The sequence below is a fragment of the Malurus melanocephalus genome, unplaced genomic scaffold (assembly GCF_030028575.1).
Source record: "Malurus melanocephalus ecotype Western Australia unplaced genomic scaffold, MMel_1.1 scaffold_63, whole genome shotgun sequence".
NCBI classification, from domain to species: Eukaryota; Metazoa; Chordata; class Aves; order Passeriformes; family Maluridae; genus Malurus; species Malurus melanocephalus.
The window spans coordinates 1,157,702-1,182,982 of NW_026623295.1; the positions used below are offsets into that span (position 1 = coordinate 1,157,702).

Consider the following 25,281-nt stretch of genomic DNA (forward strand, 5'->3'; position numbering starts at 1 on the left):
TAAAGCTAAGTCTGTTAGCTTTATTTCAGGAATTCTTAGGTCATCTTGTGATGGGACTGACCTATGTGTTGCAGTGGTATGTAGAAGTACATGYTCCAGTTTTAAATTAAGTTTATGAGGTAACAGGCATCTCCCTGCCTCCTGGCAGAGAAAATGAGTTAATGTTACAGATGCATTTTAGTAAACCAGGTAGCTCTGGAATTCAGCTTYCTTCTTTGGGAATGTCTGCCTTTGCCTGTCCTTGAGGGTGATGCAGGTGTCTACAGGGCATGCTTGGCTTTGACAGGACTCATGCTCATGTTTTACCTTGTGCATGTCCCACACAGGCTGGCACTCACTGTATGCCTGTGCTCAGTGTGACATAAAAATGGGTGCTCTGCTCAGCTGGGCTCACTTATGAGATCACAGCATTCTCTTTTCATCCTGCCCACCCCAGGTTCTGCTGTAAAGCTGCTCTGCACTGTTGCTGCACATGAAGAGTCAGTTCATTGTTATGATTTAAATTATGCCTTGTGGTTTGTATTTGCATATTTATTTTATGATTATGAATGATGCAGTGTGAGGAAATGTCAGGCAATTTAAGAAAAGTAATTATTTTAATACTGAGTTCTGGTAAAGGGTGTAGTTTTTACTACTGTATCTATAACAATTGTGACATTATTCAGCATTATGAAGAATTTGTACCATGAAGAAAGCAGGAAAACTATACTTACTTCCTCAGTTCCGGAATTATTTTTCAATTCTTTTGCGTGTTCCTATCAGCAAACTTTGTCTGACAATTTCTGACTTGCTTCCAACACTTAAGTTACAAAAGCTTTGGGCCTTCAGTTGAGTTGTTGGGCTTTTTTTTCTGATAGCTCTGCAAGTCAATCAGGAAATGTATTACTGTGCAATTCAGGATTCATTTGAACTTTGACTTCTTTCAGTAAGCAATTCAGGAAAAAAAAAAAACCCTCCAGGAAGATCTGCAACTGAGCTTATGCTTCTTGCAGTGCTGACAGACTGGCAGTAGCTAATATGATCAGCTGCAGCAGAATATCCAGCTCATGTGGTTATCCAATTATCATGCTCATTTTGATTATGCAATTAAATTAACCAACTTATTTTATTAATTTCATCTCTCWAACAGTCTTAGAAACTTCTTAAAAAGTACACATTTTAAATAATCGGATTCCACTTCTAGGATTAGTTAATGACTATGAAGTACTTTACTATGAAAAATTACTAAAACACTTAAAAAATGAGCCTCATTTATTTTACTGGAAGAGAGCAGTATTTCTGCAGGACCTTAGGGATATTTTAGATAAATTTTCTGTAGCTCTTTTTTGTTGTTGGTTTTGTGCAGTGATGAGAAAAGAGAAAGCAGACAGCAGCAACCCTCTTGTACTAARTTTTGGATGTCCCAAATGTAGGCATTGAAATTTAGCAGCTAAACCCYTTCTTGCCAGACTGGCCCAGATCCTGAAGGGTCTTTGTCCTAAGCTTTTCCTGCAATCGTGTATGTGTGTATGTGTCAGCTAAATATGGTTTATGACAGTTTGGGCTAGAGCAGAAACACCTCTACAGGAGGTCACTGCCTGCAATTCTCTGCTTTACTAAAACCAGATATATTTGCTTTTCCTCATTGTGATCACATTATTTGAAACCCTTTTTTCCTGACTTAAAAAATACTTGAAGCCATATTTTATTCTATGTTTTTTTACCCCAACCTTTCCGTGGKATGTAAGAGCTGAGGGATTGTGATGGGGTTTGACTGTGGGCTGAYGCTTGTCCTCAAGGAAGGGATGTGGGGTATAACACTGCTATTTCTGAGGGGTTTTCAGGATAGAATATCTCAGCTTGGGCTTTTTGGTTCCTACAATCAATCAGGACTTTCAGCAGTGAATTCTGTAGCAGGAAAAATGGTAGCAAAACACAGAGAGTAAAGGGGAAAACAGCTTCTTGGGAAGAAACAAACAGCCCCGGGGGACAGCACAGCAGAGCAAGAGRTTTCTCTGCTAAAAACAGCCTTCTCCTGCAGCTTTCCTTGTCAAGTAGTGTTAGAACAAACATAAACCACCACGCCTCTGCCTGGCTTCCCCTCAGCACCGTCTAGGGAACTGAGACCTTACCCACAGACATCTTGTTATAGCTCATGCAAGGCACCAACTTCACCACCCTGCAGATCCTGCTGATTGATATGAAATATAGTTCCTGGTTCTCTTTCATTTCTCTGCTGAGGTCTCACACAAAAGTTGCACCCAGCCAGGAGGGAAGCCAGATGGAAGCTGCATGTGCCTGGAAGTAGCCCTGGCAGTGGAGAGATGGATGTTTACCCTCTGCAAAAGGAGGGCAGCCCCGGTACTTTGCCTCGATCRCTTTCATTGAGTCATCAAGTGAGTGTCTGAGGGCACTGCTCATCATTCCTAAGGCCAGYAAATGTGCAATACTGAATCACAATYGGTTATAATCAAAAAGCTCATATATTCAGCTTTATTCTGAATGTTACTAACAGTAACTGCAACAAACCTTTTTAAATTAAAAATCTTAACCCAGGATTTTTGTAACTCATAACTGATGCACAGAATGAACCAATTTCCAGTAACTGCTTCAGGCTCTACTGGAAGGCACACAGGCACTCTCTTGGTAGCCACAAAATAAAAGGTTTTTAAGAAGCATTCCCATATTTACAGACCTATTTTAGTTTTTATTTACCCCAGACCCCATTTTTAACAGAATATGCACCCCTAAATCAGTAGCAGGAAAACAGAACAGATGTACGATGGCAACGCAGATTGTTAAAATGAAAGCTTTATTGAGTATTTTCTTATAAATTCCAAGAGCTTTCAATATTTTGTAATTGCAACTGAGAAGTTGCTCAAGAGAAACCAGCTGTTTAACTTTGTAGACATTACTTATAAACTAAAACAAACGCTTTTCAATCACCCCAAGCAAGCTATTAAAATCCTCTGTCTCCAATTCATGGTCTGTACAATGCTGTCTGCTGGTTTTCAACATAGGCTATTTCTGGGTTTACAGGTAAAATCAAATCTGCTTTTGGGAATCCTGGGAATTTCCAAAATTCTCTAGGACTCTCTGAAATCTGGCTCTGGGAATCTTGGGCAAATTTAGCCTTTTTGAGATTATTATTTGTAACACTATTTGCTTTGAACTTCTATTCAAGTTCTATCCTGAAACATTTCACAAAGCTAAACCTRTTAATCACAAAAATGGTTAACACAATTTCTAAGTTAAATAATTTAGCAGGCAGAAGGTAAGGGGATTTAAGAGGTAGATAGAAGAGAGACTGAAGAGTTCTGGCTGACAAAACAGAACCYAAGGGTTGCCACAGTTGTTAGGAGGAGGTATACAGACAGCTTTTGTACCAACAAGCAAAGGATCTAAGGGCTGCAAACCCCRTACGAGGAATGGAATGTCTTGGGAAAATGAATTATCAAGGAAATCAAAGGAGCACATGTAGTCAAGTCTTGAAACAGCTCGTGTGTTGTTGGAAAACAGACWGGGCTCTTCAGGGCACGGTGCAAACAGGCAGCAGAAGCACTTGGCAGGAGCTGGGACCTGGACACACAGTGGCTACAGAAGAACACGAAGCTTTCTGGAAATCTTGGCAGAGCAGAGAAGGTGAAGGTGGACACCAGAAACACGGCACAGCAGTGATACAGAGATCTGCATATCTGGGAATACTGGAGGAAGACAATTCAAGGAAGACAGCAATAATAAGAAAAGTACTGAAAAAGGGGAGACACAACTCAAAAAACAAATCAAGGAAACCAGTGAGCATGAAATAGTTTTTTACTCCCTTTCTGAGATGGCAAAATTTGCACAGAAATAAAATCTTTTCCAGGGAAGAAGAAAGAAAAATTCACTAACCTGTGCATGTATAAAATTAATTCAGATCCATGTCCTGACCAGCCCTCCCACTTCTAAAACTGAGTATTGGGACTGGATGTTGCTACAGGCACAGATGTTACCAAACAAAACTTTACCCTGTTAGGAAAGCGTGGATTTCAATCGACAAATCCCTAGGTGAAGGATTAAAATGTGGTTTAGCCTAACTAGGAACAAGGATTATTCTACAACATGGATAAAATTTAGCAGTCTCTGCACAGCTCCTGGCCCAACAAAATAATTTTTCTTTTTTCTGTATATGCAATATGTTTGCTTCTAAAAACATCACCAGCTTCAGCCAGGTCCTGCTCTACAAATGCACACAAGTCTTATGCTGTGCAGCTGCTTTTCTAAACAGACGAGGCAGATGAAAACATGAGGCAAGGAAAGAAAAATATAGAGCAGTGAATTGACTGGCTCGACACTGTGCAGAAGAAATCATCAGAAATTGCAATGACTCCCCCGCCCTCGCTCTCTGGCTCTCCTCATATTGCTAATAGTGTCTATGACATCATTTAAAACCAAGGGTGTAGTCCTCACTCAAGGAGCTTGCAATAAAAGCAGGCAAGCAGATAAAAACACACTGCATAATAGAAAATATATCAATCAGAAAAGAAAACACTTGGCTGAAATAGTAAAAGGAACCTTCTTCATCAAAAGCCAGTGCAGCCCAAAGAAGGATTAGCAGAGGAGAAGTGTAACTGTGGCAATACCTAGAAGATTCCTATAGCAAATTCTAAAAGCAAAAGATTTTGCAGGAAGATAGGACAGAAGGGAGAGAGATCTGTACAAAACAGATGTCCTGGAAAAGCAGCGTCTGTCTTAAATCTCACACAACACAGTATTTTTGTGTAGAGCAGAAAATATTTGGTTTAGGTACACAGTAAAGAAATTGAATGACAGCATGGTGCAAAATTAAACAATGGCTTTGGATATATCGAAATTGATTCAACTGGCCCTTTTTTTTTTACACTTAAGAACAAAGAATTAACTGGTCTCTGACTTTCAGAGATAGAGGAAAGCAAAGTGCTGTATTTCTTTATGAAATGCAGGCTTTAAAAGTCACATTAGCTAAAACCACATGTATGGTATTTAACATTACTGGTAAATAAACTAACTTTACTGTGAGTAGAGAAAAGTTTTAATCTCTTTTCCTAATGCTCTGGTTTGTCTATTTAACACAATACAAAGACCTTTGGTTCATATTATAACTATCAGCAGCTCCACAAGAAAACAAGTTTTGAACACTCATTTTCAGATGTGTTTAAACATCTGCTCAAAAGATTCAGTTACAGGTATCTTAAATCACTGCGTGTCACCACTTCACAATGACAAAACATTTTAAAGGAAAGATGTCAATATTTTGGGAACCTCACTAAGAGAGGAAAGCTATCCTCCTCTGAGGATATTAAAAGTGGAGCCTATAAAAACCCCTATACTACTGGATAAAACTGTACTAATAAACAAAAAAAACCCCACTTTTCAGAAWTCATCATGAAATGTATATACCTTAGGCTTAGAGTAACAGGAAGAGGATGAGCACAGCAGTACAAAAGAAAAGYTTAAGAAAAAGAAAGAATTGTGCTTGAAAGGAAAGCATGACCAGTTGGTAACTCAGCAGCTGGCAAAGGCAAAGGAGCAGAGAGAACTGGATGTAGTGGTAAGTCACTGGTAAGGGCACCCATGGCAGACAGTGTGATGTGGTTGTGGAAAAGGCAAATGAAGTTTAGGGACATATCAAGAGTTACTTCCAATATGCTATGGAAGTATTGGTAACATCATGCATGGCCTCAATCAAGGTAAACTAGCCTAGGGAAACATATCTATGCAAGTGTAGTGCAGGCAGCCTCAGGCTGGAATGGATGAAGAGAAGCACTGGTAGAATACTGAAGGTCCTGTCACACAAGGATGCCGTTTGTGATTTCAAGGAAAGAAGGTATGATAGATTCAAGATGAAGAAAAGCTGCTTAGCTCAAGGGCAGGGCTTGTGTAAATTGGGAGGAAGAATWAACTGGCCACAAGCACAGGGAGACTTAAAGTTAGAATACGCTCCTGGATGCTGGAGTAATGTTCAAGTAAGAACAAGACCTGAAAAATCTGATTAAGAAACCCTGTCCTTGGAGTACATGTTGTACATTCCTGCATCTAGGACTTTGAAAGCATCCTGCAAATGTCCTGCACCTCTAAATTAAAATCCAAGGCCAGATATTACAGGAAACTTTCAAATTTATCAGAACAAACATCAGTGAAAGTACAGCAACCCCAAGGAAGCCGAGGAAACACGTGGGATTAAAAACAATACTTAATTCTCTTCTAAACATAGTGCAAAAGTCACAGAAGAGCAAAAAAAGACTTTGGCTTCCACTGTATTACACAATAAATAAGATTCCATCTTGTGCTCCTTTCTTAACTGATCCAACAGATCAGCTGTTTTCTCAAAGAAATTCAAGCTCAGCACTTACCAATTCTATTYTGCTGGACTATTGACAACTGTTTTAACTGCACTCCTGAACAAAACACTGTGAGCTTTAGGAATAGAGACAGAGTTTTTAACAGATCCATTATTTGGATCTTTATGGTTCACTGATGGCTAGAGAAGCAATCAGTGCAGCTAGGTTCTGACACAGACAATGAATCTTGGTGATGCCAAATGCAGACCAATCCCTCCAAGTGAAGAAAGCAGATTTACAATCCTTAAGAAATTATCCAAGTCATCTTGGAATCTACAGCTATCAGCTCTACTGATCTTTTGGCTTCCACCCCTATGATACTGAGAATGGTGAAACTTCAATACACTTGGGCCCTCTCAGCTTATTGAACACTGCAACTATGCAACACACTTCTTATCAATAGAAAAAACACAACCACCACAAAAATGGTCCTGTATGCTGTAACAGGGCCAAGTTTCTAGAATATTTTTTCATTAAGATATCAGGCAAGTGTTTTTTTTACAGAGAAAGAGACAAAAAGAAAGCAAGATCAAAAAAAGAAAACTCGGTAAGTAAAAAGAAGGAAAAATTCAAGCAGACAATAAAGCAAAATACAACAGGAAGACATCACAGAAATGTCTACTCCAAATGGGGTGGCTCTGGTGCTGTTACTACAAGTTAAAATTCATCAAAGTTAAAACTTCTTTAAAGGTTTACATTTATCATACAATTCCACAAATAATTTTTAGAAATCATTTAGAATAGGTAGCACTGATGTGACTAACTCCTCTAAAAACAGCTTTCAAATGATCAGTTGAAATGCTGGCAGTCTCACCACCTACTCTTTTGCAAGCAATCACACAAAGGTTAGTAAGCACAGCACAATATATTAGTGGAGAAATTACACCACATAAACAATCWTGGGGGATGATTTTACTTTCTAGAACATGTTATTGATCCAGTTTATCTCCAAAAATAAAAGCTCTGCTTCATTTTTGTCAGATTAAAGATTCTTAATTCATTCTCACATACTTAGAAAAGGAGTAAAAAACCTTATGAAATGTATTTAAAACAGCACACAAAGAGCAAATAGAACTTGGATGCCATGGTTAAAATAAAGAATACGTATATTTACAATATTGCATAAGTAATTTAACACAAACTTCCATTCCAAAACCAATCACATCAAAATAAAATAAAAAAATAGTAAACTCACATATGTTTTAATACCTATAAATCCTTAACTTCTATCCAACATTTTCTTTATAAAAGCCTGTTTAAAATATTAAACTTTTGATTCACTCTAGCTTAAACAGAATCTAAAATGATTTGTTAAGTATTACTGATCACTTAGTCTTTGTCTTAAGTTTCTAGATTTTCCRTTTTCAAATTTCCTCTTCTTAAACGTTGGCACCCCTTCTGTCAGGTCTCCAAGGGAGGTGACTGTCTTCTCTTTAAATATCACTGTTTCCTCTTCTGGAACCTCTAGCACTGGGGGTGCTACATTGTCATTCTCTGTACTTGGAAGCTCCAGGTCCACATTTTCACTGGGAGAGGAAAATGTAAAAGGGTTACTCTACACGGAGAAAATAACATGTACTGCATACAGCAACAGCTATTTTTATTTGACAAAGCAGCTGTGAGCTAGATSCAGTCTTCTAGCTACCATCATGACAGGCATCAAGGAAAAAGAACATGTTCTTTGTTTCTTCTCTGTGGGCTGCCGTTAAAAGTAATAAAGTAACCCATTTTTCRGTACAGAGCTTATACCGGCCCAAGAACTCATCATCTAAACAATCCTCTAAGAGATAAYAGGGCTGCATGTCTGTAAATTTAGGAATATTGAAAGACAGTGAGTAACAGCAGTGGTTCACTGTCAAAACACCACTGAGTCATTTTCCTCAAGTGTCCATCATGAAGGGACTACATAACACAAGGGAGACCCAGCTTACCAAATCAGCCAGTGACCCCAAGCAAGGAAAGGTAGCTTTGGAGGGCAGGACCACAGCTAATACTGATCCAAACAAACCAAAGACAYCAACTAAAAATGACCTATCAGCTTTAAGGGGTCAGCAACAAAACACTCAGTTTCACAAGGATAACCCGTGGCACAAACATATGATGGAGAAGAACCAAACAATTGGCAGAAGGTTACCCAAATCACATGTCCACCAGGAGTCACAGCAGCACAACACTGCTCCAGAGATATTGGCCAACCTACACAAGAATACTTTTGCTACTACCAAGTGTTAGTCTGATGGCAGCTTGTGTACTATACTTAGTTTAAGGTGCCATGCTTCTAGGAAGACATGGATCTGCTCCAGATGCAAACAGGAGTCACAAGAATGGTAGCAAGTCAAGAAAATGCGATTGTTGCAATATTACAAAAATGTAAACCTTCTGGAAGTGGTTGGCACTGTGCCGAGACTGAATTTAAAGTAAATAATGAACAATTGCAGTTGTTTCATTGACACTGTGTTCATCTCAAGCCTATCTATTAATGTACAGACTGATCTATCGGGTTCAGTAGCTGAAAGCACTTTTTACTACACAGYTCTTTCCAAAAACCCCAAAGAAGTTTTCAGCTCAGGAATCAAGGAGCAGTTTAGCTGGTCCAGTACAGGAGGTGTTACATCAACATTATTGTCTCCAAGGAGGTGCATCAGTGCTAAATTCAGTATAAACACTGTTGAGCATCTATYGGCTTAAGAATTTCAAACTAAAATGAAGAATGGAGTAAGCATAAGGAAAAAGACCTTTCATTCTCAYAAACCTCTTATAACCAGACTCCTTGAGGGACCCATAACGAGRAGCTGACAATAAAAGAGTATACTTCACAAGGAAAAAATAAAAAAAAATATCCACCTCAGGCATTATGCAAAAAAACAAAACAACCCTTCTTATCAGATGCACTTCATGAAAACATCTGCAGTACATTGGTCTGACATCGGAGAGAGAGAGATAGGAAGATCATAGGAGCTCCTGGGGCAGCTGAACCAGATTGTTGAAGGAGATGATATTAAGCTTAGAGTAACAATATTTAAATATTTGATACTCAGCCTCTGAAGAAACAATGCATGACTATGATTCTTAAATAATTTCAATTTACTTCGTACTCATGGTGAACTCCTGCACAAAAACCAAAACACCACCTGTATCTGCACTGGAGAGTTATTACTTAAAATAATCACTGTGAAAAGAGCTATATTTGGGCCACATTTCCAATCACAGCTGTGCTAATTCTGCCAGAATACAGAGAAAGAAGCTTCAGTTCTTGAAAACAACTTTATGAAAATCATGCTGGTAAAAGGATACTCACCCTAGTTCTTCTGCTTCTTGTTCCTCCCCTACTTCCTTAAGTGCTTTCCATTTTCCATAAGGGTTGGTCTTGTTGGATCCATCACTAGAGGTTTCTTGGGAAGCTGATGTACTCTCCTCTTTATCCATAGTTTCTTCTGACTTAACTTCTCGCCATTTCCCATAAGGACTTAACTTTTTAGCTTTAGGAGATTTTTTCCCTTCCTCTGAGTCTTCACCATTATCTCCTTTCCTCTAAAGAGGAAAAAACCCATCTTAAGCAAAAATGCCTAAATAAAAACATAATGTAGCTTTATTTTACATCTTTTATTTGCTACTATTATTATTATCTAYGTATTATCTACTATTCATACTTTTCAACCAAGAAGAACTTGAAACAATAAACACATATTGTGACATAATCTACAAACTTTTCTTCTTGAGCTTTGATCATATAGATAAAAAAAAAATCTTAAATGTTACAAAAAGTTGACGAGGGGAAATCCCATCTATCAAGGCTGAAGTTAGCAAACTGAAGGACTTGAAAAGAAAGTTTAGCATATTTTAAAATAAAGAGGAAAAAATTCACATGCCACTTTATGTACATGCAGAAGCACACACTTTATTGCCAATAGCTGGTAGCAGTTTATAACGATGCACAGTGATACAAAAAATATGTATTTTACAATTAGTATCTGTCTAGGAATAATACATTTTGTATTTAAACTCTCTCTGTTCTGAATTATCAGCTCCAGAAAAAAAATCCGACCTAACCAGAGACATTATCACATCTTTTATCTTAAGTTTTAAATTTATGTTTTAAAWATATAWTTGATACAGACTGTACTATGTGCTGTCAATGCCTTTTTCTCAAATTAATAAGGAAACTACAACCATGCCATTTTCAATCCAAAGCATTCTCTGAAGGTCTACTGGCAGTCACATTTACCAGTGAAAGGTTGAAGTCATCCACACACTGAAATCCAATCAATTTTGTGGATTATTTCAGAGAGATGACAGTGACCTTTCTCAGAGAACATCACATTTCTTGTAGAATTCAAGGTACTTCTGGTGAGTTGAAGGAAAGATCATGCTTTCTATTCTGGAACAGTACCACTAATGAGCCAAATAATTGAATAAAGATTCATTTTATTAAGAAGTTCAAGTGAAAATTTCACTTTCAGTCACACCTTTTAATCTTGTTTCAGTGAGTACAGCCCACCACAAAACATAAAAGATAGTTTTAATTTGCTAGCATAAGAKCATGTATCTAAAATAAATCTGAAGAAAACTTACCTTGAGGTTTGTTTCTGAACTGTCTGCTTCATTSTCACTATCTTCTGAGTCTGATTCAGATGTTGTTTCTGCAGGCTTGTCACGTTGACCCTTTTCATTTGAAGATGAAACAAAACCATCTGGTTTCTCCCAAGTAGATACTGTCCAAGACATTTGAACAACCCCATTACTTATGCTTCTCATTTTGATCTGTTGTTACTTCAATAACATTACCTTTCAGAAGCAGTGCTGCCTTATGCAGAATACAGCAAATAATTTAGTAAAAGGCTTTTGCCTTTGTTTGGTACGTTTGTTTTAATAACCATAATCAGAAAGATAACATTTCTTCCCGGCAGAGACGCAGTCATGACAGCTGAGTTCACTGTTGACAAAGCTTGTTTTAATTAGCTCTTACAAAAAACATCATACACAGTGAACCGTGACCCACAAGACTGTGGTCCCTCTCATTCTTATACAGCACAGACAAATAAATGAATTGCCCTCTAGATGTGTCTATTTTATTTCAGCTGTTCATTGATTGCAAACAAGGATAAAGTAAAGAATGGTAACTGCAAGCCTCATGTCTCCTGACAGATAAACCCCTTTCATGTGCTACTTTGCTTGGTAATGTTAGGGCTCTAGTTAAAAGAGCTCTCAAGCAAACAAGGAAATTCAAACATCAATCTGAAAATACATGAAAATATGGACAGGATACATACATACACATATATCCTCATTCTTAATTAAAAAGTAGTATTCCAGTAAATATACTGAGAAGAAATATTTAAATAGAAGTTGACTCAATGGTCTTAAAAATGTTTTTAGTAAGATTAAGGCCCAAGTACACCAACTTTCAGTCTATAATTTTATATAAGCTTTCAGATGTAAAGAATCCTACTCTTTTTCCTAACTGCAAACAACAAACAGGTAAGTGCCTAGATGTATCTAAAGAAGCAAAGATGTAAGAAACTGGCAATAAATTACTTTGAATAGCAGTCTCTTATAGGTACTGTTGTCACCTGGCTTTAGTAACTGAGCACGTTCACTTTCCCAGGTGCCCCATAAGCCCCTGGAGTGGGTGCAGCCTCCCAAAGCACGATTCATAGTGCCAAGCCAGGAGCCATCAGTCCCCTAAGTTACATGTCTGACATGAAACACTTATGACTATTTATATCAGTTAAAATTTCTCATGTCTTCAGAGGATGTTCTGTAGTGTTTACAGAACAGACAAGGAATCTTCAAGCATTTCCAAGACACACACAGCTATATAAAGTRAGGAATCGATTTGAAATCTCAAAAGCCAAAATTCTAACAAATGTGATGATTAGAAACACATTCTTCACAAGTGTCATGTGTCCATAAAGTACTTAAAAGAACAGCAAACATAGGCATAAAATGTATCTGAAYTTGGAACACAGCATTTAAAAATAACTAATATCTCTTCCCCCTTTCAAAAGAAGAAATTGCAAATAATTTGGGCAGGGGAGTGGCCCATTGAAAAGCTGAAAGATTTTGGATTGGGTTTTGGTTGGTTTCTTTTTTCCCTCTTCTTGGCATCATTAGCAATGCCACTTCATACCCAACTGCAGAAGGAAACCTCATAGAGCATAAAAATCACTTGCTCTCCAGAGAGGCATCACTGACCTTAAAATTACTCAAACAGATTTAGAAAACAGCTCCTATTCTTAGGGAGTTACCACAAAGTTCCCCATGTAGGCAAGAAAGGGGGAAAAAAGAAGGAGGTAAGATTCTGGACTCTTATCATTGCTATGTCAGCAAGGGGAAAAGTTTAGGAGATTCTTATTCAGTCCTACATGCCCATCAAAACAAATTCCTGCCCCCTTCTAGTTTCCAAATTCTAATTGCAATATATATGTAGTAAAGAAAAATGCATAGTTTAGAATTACAAGTTGAATGTCCAGAAGAACCTCTGAAGCACTAATGTATACACACTGACAATGTGTTGCTATGAGGCCAGTGCTGATTTAAACAACTATATTATTTCAACTAAGACAGCAGCTTAAAAAATACAAAACACAGTAAAAAAATGCAGTTATTTGCAAAACAAAAAACTTTTCTGAAAACTCTCTCTCCTAAAACAGAGCTTAACTGGAATGAAAGCTCTCCTTACCTCCAGTTTGGGTGTTATAGTAATAGGTATGACCATCTTCAGTGACACCTTCTACCCACTCTGCTCCCTAGAAAAAATAATACAGGAGGTCATGAAGAAAAGTTTCTAGGATCAACCAAAGCATCACTTAATTCAGCCCCTGAGTACTTTTCTTCTGTGATCATTCTACTGGTTTAAAGCTTGAACCCCTAACGCTGTTAGAAAGTGTTCCCTTTGACTCAAATGAGATGGAATTCTATAACCTAAAAGACTGCAAATGGACATACACCTTTTTTTTTCAATAGTGGATAATTAGTGTGATGCTGTATAATAAACATTTCCATACAGTTCAAATTACTATACAGGCCATTATCTTACATGTTTGATTTTTTTTTTCAAAGTATTCATCCCTGAGGCTGTAATTTCCTATTTGTGTCATTGTCTTTAGTGGAGATTACACCCACTCAGTAAACACAAACAAATTGTACTGATAGGTTCAGGGCAGGCAAAGGCAAAAAAGTTTTCATAATCAAGTTTCCTAAAGGTTTTGCCCTCAGAAGTTTCAGTGTGCTAGTTTTGACAAAAGAAGCAAAAGGAAAGTTTTTTTTAAATAGAAAGAGGATTAAAAAAACCCAGACTTAAGTAGAACCTGTCTTTTTTTTTAACCTTTCGATTCTGAGCATTGTAGACCTGTTGGTTGGAGGTTTTCAGTAAACATCTGACACTAGGCACACTGAGTATCCCATGTCATATATGCCTACAAGCATGCTGTCAGTCTAACTGGCCATAGGTAATCTTCAACGTGCCCCTTCATTACTCCCACCTTGTACCAAGTCTGAGCAGCAACTCARTGTGCTGTAAAACCAGGAGGGCCCCTGAATCTCAATCACACAACATATTACAAGYATGCCCTTTAATTTCTGGGCAGTGAGTCCTTRTTAGAGATCTGGAATGCTCCCAATAGCCTTAGTTCAGACTAAATAAGGGAGCAATCAAATGTTTGTTTTTAGCCATAGCAAAAATAACTCAAGACAGAACGAAGTCACTGAGTAGGGTGAGGGAGGAATGGCAAAATACAGCTATGTGGAGTTGAGAGATAGCGCAGACTGAAGGTGTTTGTTTCTGATATGGCTAAGATGAGCTAACTTCAAATTGTTGCCAAGAAGGGAGTGCCTTCTCCCCCCCAATCTGCTCTTCCCACATTGACTTTGTTTTTCTGATTATTTAGAATGCTGATAAAAAGGAAGTAAGGCTCCAGTGAACTAACCTAAACTCTGATGCCTTCACTGGCTGAACTAGTTCACTGTCAGGGTAAATATGTACCAAGGACCATATAAAACTAATTTCAGGACCACCTCTTTCAGTGGAAGGCTACAGTAAGACTGGCTTTAAATATTGCAAYGTTACACCTTGACTGAAAAGATAAAGTTGAAGTGCTGATTTACAAATTGTACAAACCCACAGGACAAGGGAATCAGAAAGCCAAAGTAGTACGTGATGATATAGTGCTACAGAATGTCAAACACTCTGAAAACACCAGGTTTTTTCTAACTCTAGTGTAAAATCCAACACTGGCAAATCAAACAAAACTGACATCAAATTATAATCTACATATGACACCTGTCTTGAAATCAGGAAAATGTAACATCWCTTCACAGAAGTGTTGAAAAAAATCCTGTTTTTAAAGATGCCAAGCACAATCTTTCAGTGGTAAGTATCATGGGAAAACCCAATAATAAAAAGAAAACTTTCTGCCTTTGGACTATTCTGCAAGCTTTTCTGTGCTTCAAATCAGAAAAATTAAGTAACATACTAAATTACTGGATAATTACCAAGTAATAACATACTAAATTTTGCTGAATAATTGCTTGTATATAGTTTCCATGATCATAAGAAACCCAGGAAAACCACAATTTATAATGTAACTGTATCATAAGGCAAACACTAAAAATGGGCATTCTTTTTTTTCGACTACCTGACAATGCACTCTTGGTGTTGCCTTAGATAAAAGGAGGCTTAACTATTTCAAATGTGTAATACTTAGTTTTTATAATTACAWTTATTTCAAAAAGCATTTAACARAATTTATTCAAATTTCCCAAAGGCCTTCAATTTTATGGGCTGAAGCATAAAAGAAGTATATTCTGAAGGAACCCAACCACCACTAATTACTTTTCTTCCCTTGACAGACAAATTAGGCAAATAGGATTTCTACAGTAAAACTGCAGTTTATCATAAAAGATTCCACACATTTAAATTATGTTTTCCTATGTTTACAAAGGGCAAAAAAAATCTTTTGCAAACAGAAGACTTGCAAATTGCTTAGATTATTTCTTTCAAGTGTTTACAAGGACAAAGAAAAATACAAATAATTTGATTACCGTTTGTGAGTTTTGAGAGTTGCCTTGGAATCCTTTTGGTTTTTCCCACTGAGATTCTTAAGAAACAAAAGAATATTTCACCCATCATTCAATATATTTATATTTAATAATCTTTACTAAAAACACATCTAAAGGATATGTCATTGATGTGTGTTCACATRTAACATATATATACATACACATATATATATTTATACATATACAYCTCACGAGAATATGAATAATTCTTGATCAAACTATGGTATGAACAACAAAGCAAAGTACAGTAATTGCAGCTGGCTTTACTGGAGCTAAAACCCCTCTMGACTCTATTACTATACCTGATAAGAGAGATACAGGATTTTTGGTTAAAAAAAAAACCAAAAAACAAAGACTACAGTAAATACTAATGTCAATCCTTAAATTTATAAGAAACAGTTTGTAATGTTCCCATTAATCATAAAATGGGTTGCTTTTATGTTCTAGAGTAGACCACAATACACGGCTCCTCAAGAGAAGTCAGTTAGATAAATTCTGTAAATGTGGAAAGACACAATCAGTTTATTTCACATTTCTGATCACAAACCTTCTTTAGGAAGAACACAGCTATCTTTGTATACTTAACACCTGTCAGGCTAAACATTTCCAGAAACTGCGGAATTACTGTATTCTTCCATTATTAATAACAGCAAAACCAGGCTGAAATTCTAGATGCCCAAGTCTAGAATGTTAAAAACGAAAACTCCATCTAGTTGCTTATAACAATTGGCTTACTACTAAAAGTGCAGATGAGCAAAGAAATGGAGACAGCCTTTTCTCACTTATATTTTATAATTACATCTGTACTTGCTCCTCAGTAWCTTTTACCTCCAGTTTTTGTGTTGTAGTAGTATGTATAGCCTTCGGGAGATAATCCTTGTACCCACTCCTTCGTTTCCATTTTTGGTGGCATTGAGGCATCCTGCGGTGTCTTTTTTTTCTTTTCTTTCTTTTCCTTCTTCTCTTTCTTTTCTTTCTTTCCTTTTGTTTCCACTGTGTTACTCTGTATTTTAGTCTGTGTCGAACTGGAACCTACGTCATCTTAAAGAAATAATATCCTTTAAAAATGAGTAYTATTCTGAACTTAAATATTAGTCACTCTTGTACAACAGAATATAGGAAACTTTGTTCTTATGAGTATTTTCACTAATGAGTTAAAATCATTAGTACTACATAGCAGGTGCACTTAAAAGACTATATAAAAAGRATCTTGCATTGCAATGATACTATAGCATAATAAAAAACTCCCAATTTAAAATAATGAGTAACAAAGAAAAAAATCATAAGGACCAATGAGCTCTAACTAAACAACCAAACAGAAACTGAAAGTGAAGAAAAAGACTGCTTCTACAGGAGTCTGAAACTACAAACTTGTAGTTTAAAGAATATGYCTTCAGTGTACAGAACAAAGGTAGTTGCTGAGCTGCAAGCTGGATTCTCATCTCCACTGTTTGGCACCAGTGGGAACCCAGCMTCTTCGACTCATAGGAACTTTTGCCTCCAACTGGTAAAAGTGAAACATAAAATTAATCAAAGGAAGCTGCACTGCTGATTCAAAGCACCAAGTACAGCCTAATTTTCTGTTAACGCATTGTTTAATTTTTCTACTCCAAATTTGATTGTTCAATGGATTAGAGGATACCATAGCTATAAATATTCTGTACTGCAACTTCTCCTACTGGCAATTTGCAAACTTGATTTTTTTAAAATGAGCAACAGTCCTGGAGGCCTCCTCTCTCATTCCTAAACCTAATTAAAGACAAAACTTTCCTATTCAATATTCTTTCAGTTCTGTCTTTAATCTTCTGGCAGCTATATGAACTACCTGGCTTAATTCCAAGCCTTTTCATATCTTCTTGATATGCTTTCATTGCAGCCTCTTCCATTGCTGCAAATTCTTTCGACATGTTTTCTTCTTCTTTTGCCTTTTCCAAGCTTTTCTTTCTAATCTAAAACAAAACAAAAAAAGCCCCAAGAGAATAAATTAAACCAATCTGATAATGAAAGCGAGTAAAAATAAGCATTTGTGCAATTAAGATGTTTGAGTTACCTCACTAATTCTTTTTGCCACATTTTCTTTGTGATTCTTTCCTCTTTCATGAAACTCAATGCTCTTCAAAGTAAGAAAGGAAACCAAGAAAAATAATATGTATTATACAATTTTAAAACAGTTAATTTTAGTTACTTAGAATTTAGCTAGACTAATTCTAGTTGAACAAGCCTAAAAGTAACCTGTTCTGAGAACACTTAGAGCAAACACTACAGCTATAAAATGGTTATAGGAATACAGGAATACTGAGAAACACGCAACAGAGAAATTATGAAAAATCATAATTTTGTAATATGTGTAATAAAATCTCATAATGTRTTTATAATATTCAATTTTTTTCAAATAATACTGTTCAGCATACATGTTAGAGACAAGTAACAGGGAATCTGGATTCCCTCTTCATGCTATCCTTCCATGTATCATCATGATTTTTCTTTCCTGTTCTCATGAAAACTTTTAAAAACCATAAGGGTTATTTAGTGTTCCAAATACTAGCTACTGCCCTCAATTAGATTATGCTACACTTCACAAATATGTCATGAACTTAAATTAGTCTATGGGTCCAAAAATCTGAAAAAGAGAGGGAGAAACAGGAAAAGGCAAAGTGGGAGAGTTGGATAACTAAGGATTACAGAACAGTCTGCAARCCAAAAAGTTGCCAGAAAGACTGAAGCCAGTAGGAGCCAGAAAGAGTTCAGAAAACTCCCAACAGGTACAACAGTGGAAGTCCTCATGTGGTTCTCACAAAAAAAAACATCTGTGCTCATTTAGGTGTTCAGATGTTAGATGCCTAAGCCTGACCTGGTAACCCTGGAATTTCTCAGCACAAACTGATGTGYAGAGGATGCACATCCCRGATGACTCATCTCATTTAGAGTCAGACTTTATAAGTTACTTAAATCCCTCCCTTGACACATATTTCTCTTCACTTACTCCAAGAAGATACCTGCAGTACATGTGAGCTAATTAGGTATCTTACTTTAAGCCAGAGGAAGCTCAACTCTAAGAGAACCCCTGGCATCAAGTCAGAATGCAAAACTTATTTCTAAGAGAAGACACCAATGTGTCTAGTAGTCTGCAAAAGGCACCTGCAAGTCAGAAACAYCTTTCTGTAACCCAGTCATGTTTCTGTGGGCTGTGTGAAATGAAAGAAACCTGCTTTAAGAGATCAGAGTCTTGGCTGTACCGTGCCTACCACATACAAACAATGCAGATGCCAAGTTTTGCTTTCTACTCGCACATGGATGAAAAGCAAGGGAGAGGAGCAGACAAAGTTTCAAGACAGACCAAATGTTAAGATACAGAACTCGAAGAAAAAGCAGGGTCAGATATTTAGTCCTTATCTGTACTGCCAAGTAGAACAGCACAGACCATCTTGTATGTGGTATCTGGCTCTGACGTAATGTATTTTAAACATCACAGGTGTTACAAAGGCATTTTTAGAAAACAAGTTTCATGCATCAACAGACTAGTCTCAAAAAGTGATGTTAAAAGCCTGTCATTCAAATTCCTATATTTAAAATAATGGACATAGTATGGTAGACCATCGTACAGGTCTGTTGTCTGCTATCCAGCACTTGCAGTAATCGCAGAATTTTTTAGGCTGAGATTTCCAGTAATCGGCCCTGGGGAAAGAAAAAGAAAGATGTATAATCTGAAACAATAACCAAAACCACAGGTTTTCATATATATTTTTATATATTTATATATTTAGTCTTCTTTGGGTGACTAAATAATAGGAGTTTGATTTTCTTTTTTTTTTTAAATGAAGTCTAGGGAGCCAGTAAGAGTAACTGTATTAACAACTGTGTCTCATAAAGCACAGTTCAGTACTGGGATTTTGACCATCTGATCTCCAAAAACTGCCAAATGTTTACAACTGAGGCAGTGCTGTAAGAACCAGAAATACAAGACAAAGCAAGCCAGAAATAAACAAGCAGTTCCAGATAGCTCATTTAAACATGGAACGGTCAGAAAAGTGCAGTTTGCACTATTTTCCATTAAAGTGCTGGATACTGGGCACAGTGAACTCAGCAATACAAAGGTGCAGTTCTGGACAATGCTGAGATACTGTGCAGAATGAATCCCAGACCAGATTCTGATCTGTGGAGTCACAGACATAGCATAAATCGTTTGAATGTTTCAGGGTAAAAATGTAAGAATTTCTGAACCATGTAATTAGATAAGGGAGGAAACTTGGGGAAACGCTTCAGAGCTCAAAAGTTAGTATATTAAAGTATTTAAAAATAAAACCAATATCCTCCAATGGATGCTTCTTCATCAAAAACCACCTTCTAATGCCAGATGAGACTTGTATAGAGGCAATTCTATTTCTCGTTGGCTTGCAGAARCAGACACAGTGCTTTGATTCAACAAAAGACATTTGAGTAACAGACTTTGTGTTTTTAAATTAAAACGAGAAAGAATAAGGGACAAAATAAATTTTAAAAATATTTAAGATTACACTGAGAACATCAGAAAAAACTGAATCTTGGCCTTTTGTCTGAAGACCAGTGTATAAAGTTTAAGGAAAATACTTCCTGACATTCAATAAAACCAAACTTCTTCCATGCACAACAATAGCACCCTCAATCCTTATGATAGGTGTGAGCAGATCTTTAATTATGGAAACAGACATGATCAAATCAACTCCTACAAAGTAAGAAGCTATCAAAATAAACTCTCCTACCAGTGCTTCACATAAAAATACAATTAGCAAGAGATTATTTAAAAGTGTAAGTACAGAGGATGTACTCTGCAAAAATGTATCCACCTATAAGCAAYAGTGTGTTAGCAATGCACAGCTTTTCAAGCAATTTCCTGGAAATCTAGAGAGAAGCAGCTGGGTTTTCCCTGATTTAAACAGAAATCTGCTCATCCCTAAATGGTGCACTTTAAAACTGTATGATTACTTAGTCACACATTTCATTAAAAGGGTTTTTTTTTAGACTTATAACAAAACATACTAGGGGCAAAACGCAAGAAATCAAATGCTCTGGCTGGAAAATCAGCTGAGTGGGAGGGAGAAATTCAAAGCTCAGAAATACCTTAAGATCCTTTTTCCTATTTGAGCTGTAAAATGCCTCTAAATCCTTCGACATCATCTACAATAAATTTCCAGCTAAATGCAGGGTTAACCTTCCTAAGGCAATGGACCAATTTTGACAGAAAACATCAACTGGAAAAACCCCTCACTGTATGTTTTGGATGTGCAAGAACCTCTACCTTCTTCCAAGTTTCACCTACACAAGAGGCTCTTTCTCTTCAACAGAATCAAATGTAAGTGCTAAAATTAAGACTGTACAGCTGCACCCACCACAAGTCAAGACCTGAGAATCTGACAAGCTGTATTTTCACAGCGCTATTTTTCACCAATTTCTTTCCTAAATGCTACTGGACACCACATGTGTCGCAAACCACAGTAGCTATACATAGAGTAATTACTCTGGAGAACCTGAGGACACACCTATGTCTTTAGGACAAATCCACACATCTTGATAAAGTCTCTTAGCTTCATCTCCTATTGGTTTTGATGAAAAYTGGAGATGGCTCTCTGTTTTTACAYATAAAATAACTGTAAATGGCACCATGTGCAGATACCCTAGGAACCTTAAATCTTGCATTTCATGATTAATGAAATCAATTGTGCAACTTATGATCTCAATTCTGTGACTAAGGAGCATGAGGAAACTTATACACCAAATAATTCTCTTAAAGATTTTTCACTTGAGTTCMCACCACTGGAAAAAAAAGAGCAAGCTCAGCTGAAATATCCATCAAATAACATCTGCCATTGTAACAACAGCAGAGCCTGCAAAGCTCCAGTGGTGCTGCAATGAGAGCAAACCAAAGAGGAATATGCAGAAAGGAGCAGCAACTGAAGTGAACCCCCACTTTATCAAGATGCTACAAGTGCTTCATGGGCTCCATTCACAATCCAGATCCATGTCAATTTTTCAAGTCTGTGATTGYTTTAAAAATCTGACAAATACGGGCTAGAGAGCAGATGGTCTTAAAGTGGSACAGATGTTTTTTATATTTGAATAATTGTGCACAGGTCTTGGGAAATACAGTTATGTTATAAAAAGTCATTGCAGTCAAAATGGTACAGCTTTTAAGATTCCTTGTCTTCTGCCAAGGGGCAACTTCCGGACAAACTGCTGTAGACTCATCCAGAGTTGGAAATCCCATACTAATTTGCAAAAAATTTGTGTCTCCTCAAGAGTAGTGAGTTTCAACTTTTACTGGTCACATAACTCAGAAGAAAAATGTACAACAGTTTAGGGGGCTAAGGGGAAAGGGGGGAAAGGAGGGRAAAAGAGGAAATGAACATCAAACTGTGTTTTTGAAACTAATGAAATGACAAAGTGTTGCAAACAGCAGAGTGCAAACTGCATCAATGTTAAAACCATTTTTTTAGATTTCTGAAATTGATTTAAACATCAGAGTGAATGAGAAGACAAGAAAGAACAAGTAGCAGCTCTGCATTAATAGTGCCTGCCACATTYGCTTTTCCAAAAGAAAAGAAAATGACGAAATTCAGAGAGAAAKTGCTGAAATTCAGGTATTTCTACTCTGCACAATTAATTTCTTGAGCCAGGAGAAATCCCGCAGCCTACATTGCAGTGACACATCCCAGCACAGGGACCAMGTATTTGGGGACACGTTTGGGCTCTGCCAACGAAATTCAGGAAGTAACCTGCAGAATAACTCAAGTCTGGAGTATAGGGCCCTGAACTCTCAACCTGCAAGTTGCTTCTCATCACAAATTACTGTACTATTAATGCTTCAACACATGCAGCAAACAACTTTCCTCATATAGGGAAGCTTAAAAACCCTCATAAAGTAGCTATCTTGAGCTGAAACAGCTTTGCCAAACTTTACTTGGAGACTGGGCTGGAGGATTTTGTTTCAACCATGTACTGAAATTAAGGAGGGAGGAGAAATAACTGGTTTAGGTGGTTCAGAACACAATAAAAAATCATTTGGCTGTACAAACAAAGTCTGGAAGCATTTGCTTTGAATAGCTCTGTTAAAATATCTGACTTGAAATCTGGCAGTGATGCAGGGGGTTTGTATCAGGGATGTATCAATCCAAATTATAATCCTCGGGGATAAAAACCAGAATATACAGGCTCAGCAGCCTTCTTTGGTTTGAGTATCTGCAACCTCCAAAAACATTACAAGAATTTAACATCTTACAGCTTTCTGCAAGTTGGAGCACTGAAGAGCTGCTACAAGCATCATCGCCTTGAATAGATGTTTGTGAAGGAAGATTCAAGTTCTTGACTACACAAGCAAATTAATTCAGAATAGTGACTGGTCTATAGCAGCCACTCAAAAGGACAGACTCYGTTACTATCTCTGAACACTATTTGGGAATACAGTGTAAAACCAAATTTTTTGTAATGGAAAGAAGTAGAAATAAACAAAAGAAAAAAAAAAAAAAAAAACCCACATGTATTTCACAACAGACCCTCCTCCACATGGGAAGCTGTTCCAGAACAGCTGAATTCCAATTCAAATATCCCAGTATTGGTGAGACCTAAAACTGCAATGTTACGACTGGCAAAGAAGAAGGTCAAAAATATTTTTTTCACTGTGAAGTAGGCTCCAGCACTATAGCCCCTAATAACTCAAAATCCCAAATAATTCACAACAATTCTGTTCATTAATAGTGCACTAATTGAATCCTAATAACTCTTCTTAGATAAATACCCTTAACTTMTTTTTTAATGGTATTTAAAAGTAAGTTTTATGGAAAAGAGCATTCGTGACACCATAAGTACATGGGACTGTTCTTCTGCCTAATCCTAGCTTGTTGGCTTTCTAATCGATCACACAATATATGTCCATACGTGGACTACTACAGAGTAGAACTGGATAGAAGTTTCCTTCACATGAAACATGGCAGTTCTCTGAAGGACTTTATTCTTCTGGACTTTAGGTTGACTATATTTTTTGCAATCCCTCTGTAAATTTTAATTCACAACCCAAGTGTCTGTTTCTTTTTATTATTATATTAGCCCCCTGTGGTCTACTTACAAATTACAATATCCCATGGAGAACAGTTTGCAGAAGCTGCTCAGCCTGACCTGTATTGTTGAAGATCATTTGCATGAACCTGCTTTGCCAGACCTCTTTTCTAAATTGTAAATTACACAATCACATAATCATTTAGGTTGGAAAAGATCTTTAAAATCATTGAGTCCARCCCTTAGTCCAGCACAGCCAAATGCACCACTAAACCATGTCCCTAAGAGGCACATCTATATGTCTTTTAAATACCTCCAGGGATGGTGACTCAACCAGTTCCAACGCCACAAATACTTCTAATATACAAGAATGCACAAAGATATCAAGGAAGGCAGCTTTCTGCATGTATGGCGCTCAATTCTCTAGGTCATCTCCTCCAACTTCAGTTGTCTAAAGAGTGAGACAGAGTTGTCTCCGTTCTCCCTGTCAATAGATGGAAACTGTCATTTGCAAAACACTACTCTTTGCATCCTAAGGAGACACTTGAGAAGCATAGTGAACTCCTTAGGCGCATGTTTCATCTTTATACCGGGAACTTAAAGCGAACTGCCTGAGTCAGCCTTCAAATGTTAAATATCTGAAGTCAGGGATATCTCCTGAGAGCAGAGGTCTGCCGCTGTAGATGGAGAAGAAGGATATGGGCTATGTCAGGAAAAATGTGATAAGAATTAGAAGAGAGGAAAAAAACAGCAACATAAATTAGGTCAGGAATCTGTTCAAGTATAATTWTAGCAATAACTAAAATTAAGAACACTGCTGTACATAGTACCAGTCTGCAAGACAGGCTCACAAAGCTCACCATCAAGTACTGCCCCCCAAACAGACTTCTGGAGAGATTTTTGAAATTTTAAGATTTTTTTTTTCAGCAGCTAAGTTAAGATATCGTGAAAAGTAACAGAAATAAGCAAAYAGAAATACCATTCTATATGCCATTCTCATCTAATAAATGTCGCAGCTTCTATTTTTACACAATCCCCTTTCCCAAATGTGGTCAGGTATTAACACAAATTTCCTAATAAACGACTTAAAGTAAGTAGTGAAGGCCAGGGAAAACCAAGGCACAGACGCTTTTCTTCCTCACGCTTCGCCCAGAACCAAAGGCGCCAAAGGAGGCCGCAAGGTGGGGGGACCTGGGARAGGGAGGGATGCAGGACCGGTGGACGGAGAAGGGGGCGGGAGCAGTGCGGGGGAGCGCAGGGGAGAGGGAAGGAGAGCAAGAAAGGGGACAGCAATGGGATGCAGGATGAGAGGCCGCGGGCCCCATTCCCCGCAGCCCTCCCTGACCCGCGTTGAGAGGCACCGAGTGCCCCGCCGGCGGAGGGCGAAGCTGCCCAGCGTGTGTTGGGGCGGTATGGGCATGAAAGAGCAGCAGAAACAAACAAACAACCCGCAGAGAGAGGCAGGAAGGACAGGAGCAGAGGGACGGTGAAACACCTCGCTCAGCGGAGCGGGGGTCGCCGGCCGCAGCCGGGGCACGGCCGCAGCCCCACTGCCCCCGATCTCCCCAGGGCCCGCGGGGGCCCGGCCCGGCCCCTGCACCGCACGTCGCCAGCCCTGCCCGACCCCGGCTCGCAGGGCGGGGGGCTGTGCCCGCTCTCTCCCGGCCCCCGGCACTCACATCGCCGCTCCCCCGGCAGCGCCGCCGCTCCTCTCCGGTGCCCTGCGCTCCCCTCCGCTCGCCGCGCCGCCGAGCCGGGATGGGGCGGTGCCGGGAGAGGGAGGCAGCTTGGCGACGGGAGCCGGGAGGGCTCAACCCGCGCTCTCCTCCCCGCCCTTCTCCACCTCCAGCTCTCGCCC

General features: G+C 38.1%; 1 protein-coding gene across 1 annotated transcript; it reads right to left on the reverse strand.

The window, feature by feature from the left end:
* Nucleotides 1–3,977: 3,977 nt before the first annotated feature.
* Nucleotides 3,978–25,189, reverse strand: WBP4 (WW domain binding protein 4). The gene is made up of 10 exons (XM_057366335.1): nt 25,103–25,189; nt 19,001–19,073; nt 17,449–17,511; nt 17,224–17,347; nt 16,227–16,439; nt 15,381–15,436; nt 13,021–13,087; nt 10,911–11,050; nt 9,637–9,869; nt 3,978–7,864 (listed from the first exon to the last, which is right to left on the reverse strand). Coding segments are annotated over exons 1-10 (1,179 nt in total). The 5' UTR covers nt 25,105–25,189; the 3' UTR covers nt 3,978–7,656.
* Between the last annotated feature and the right edge of the window lie 92 nt (nt 25,190–25,281).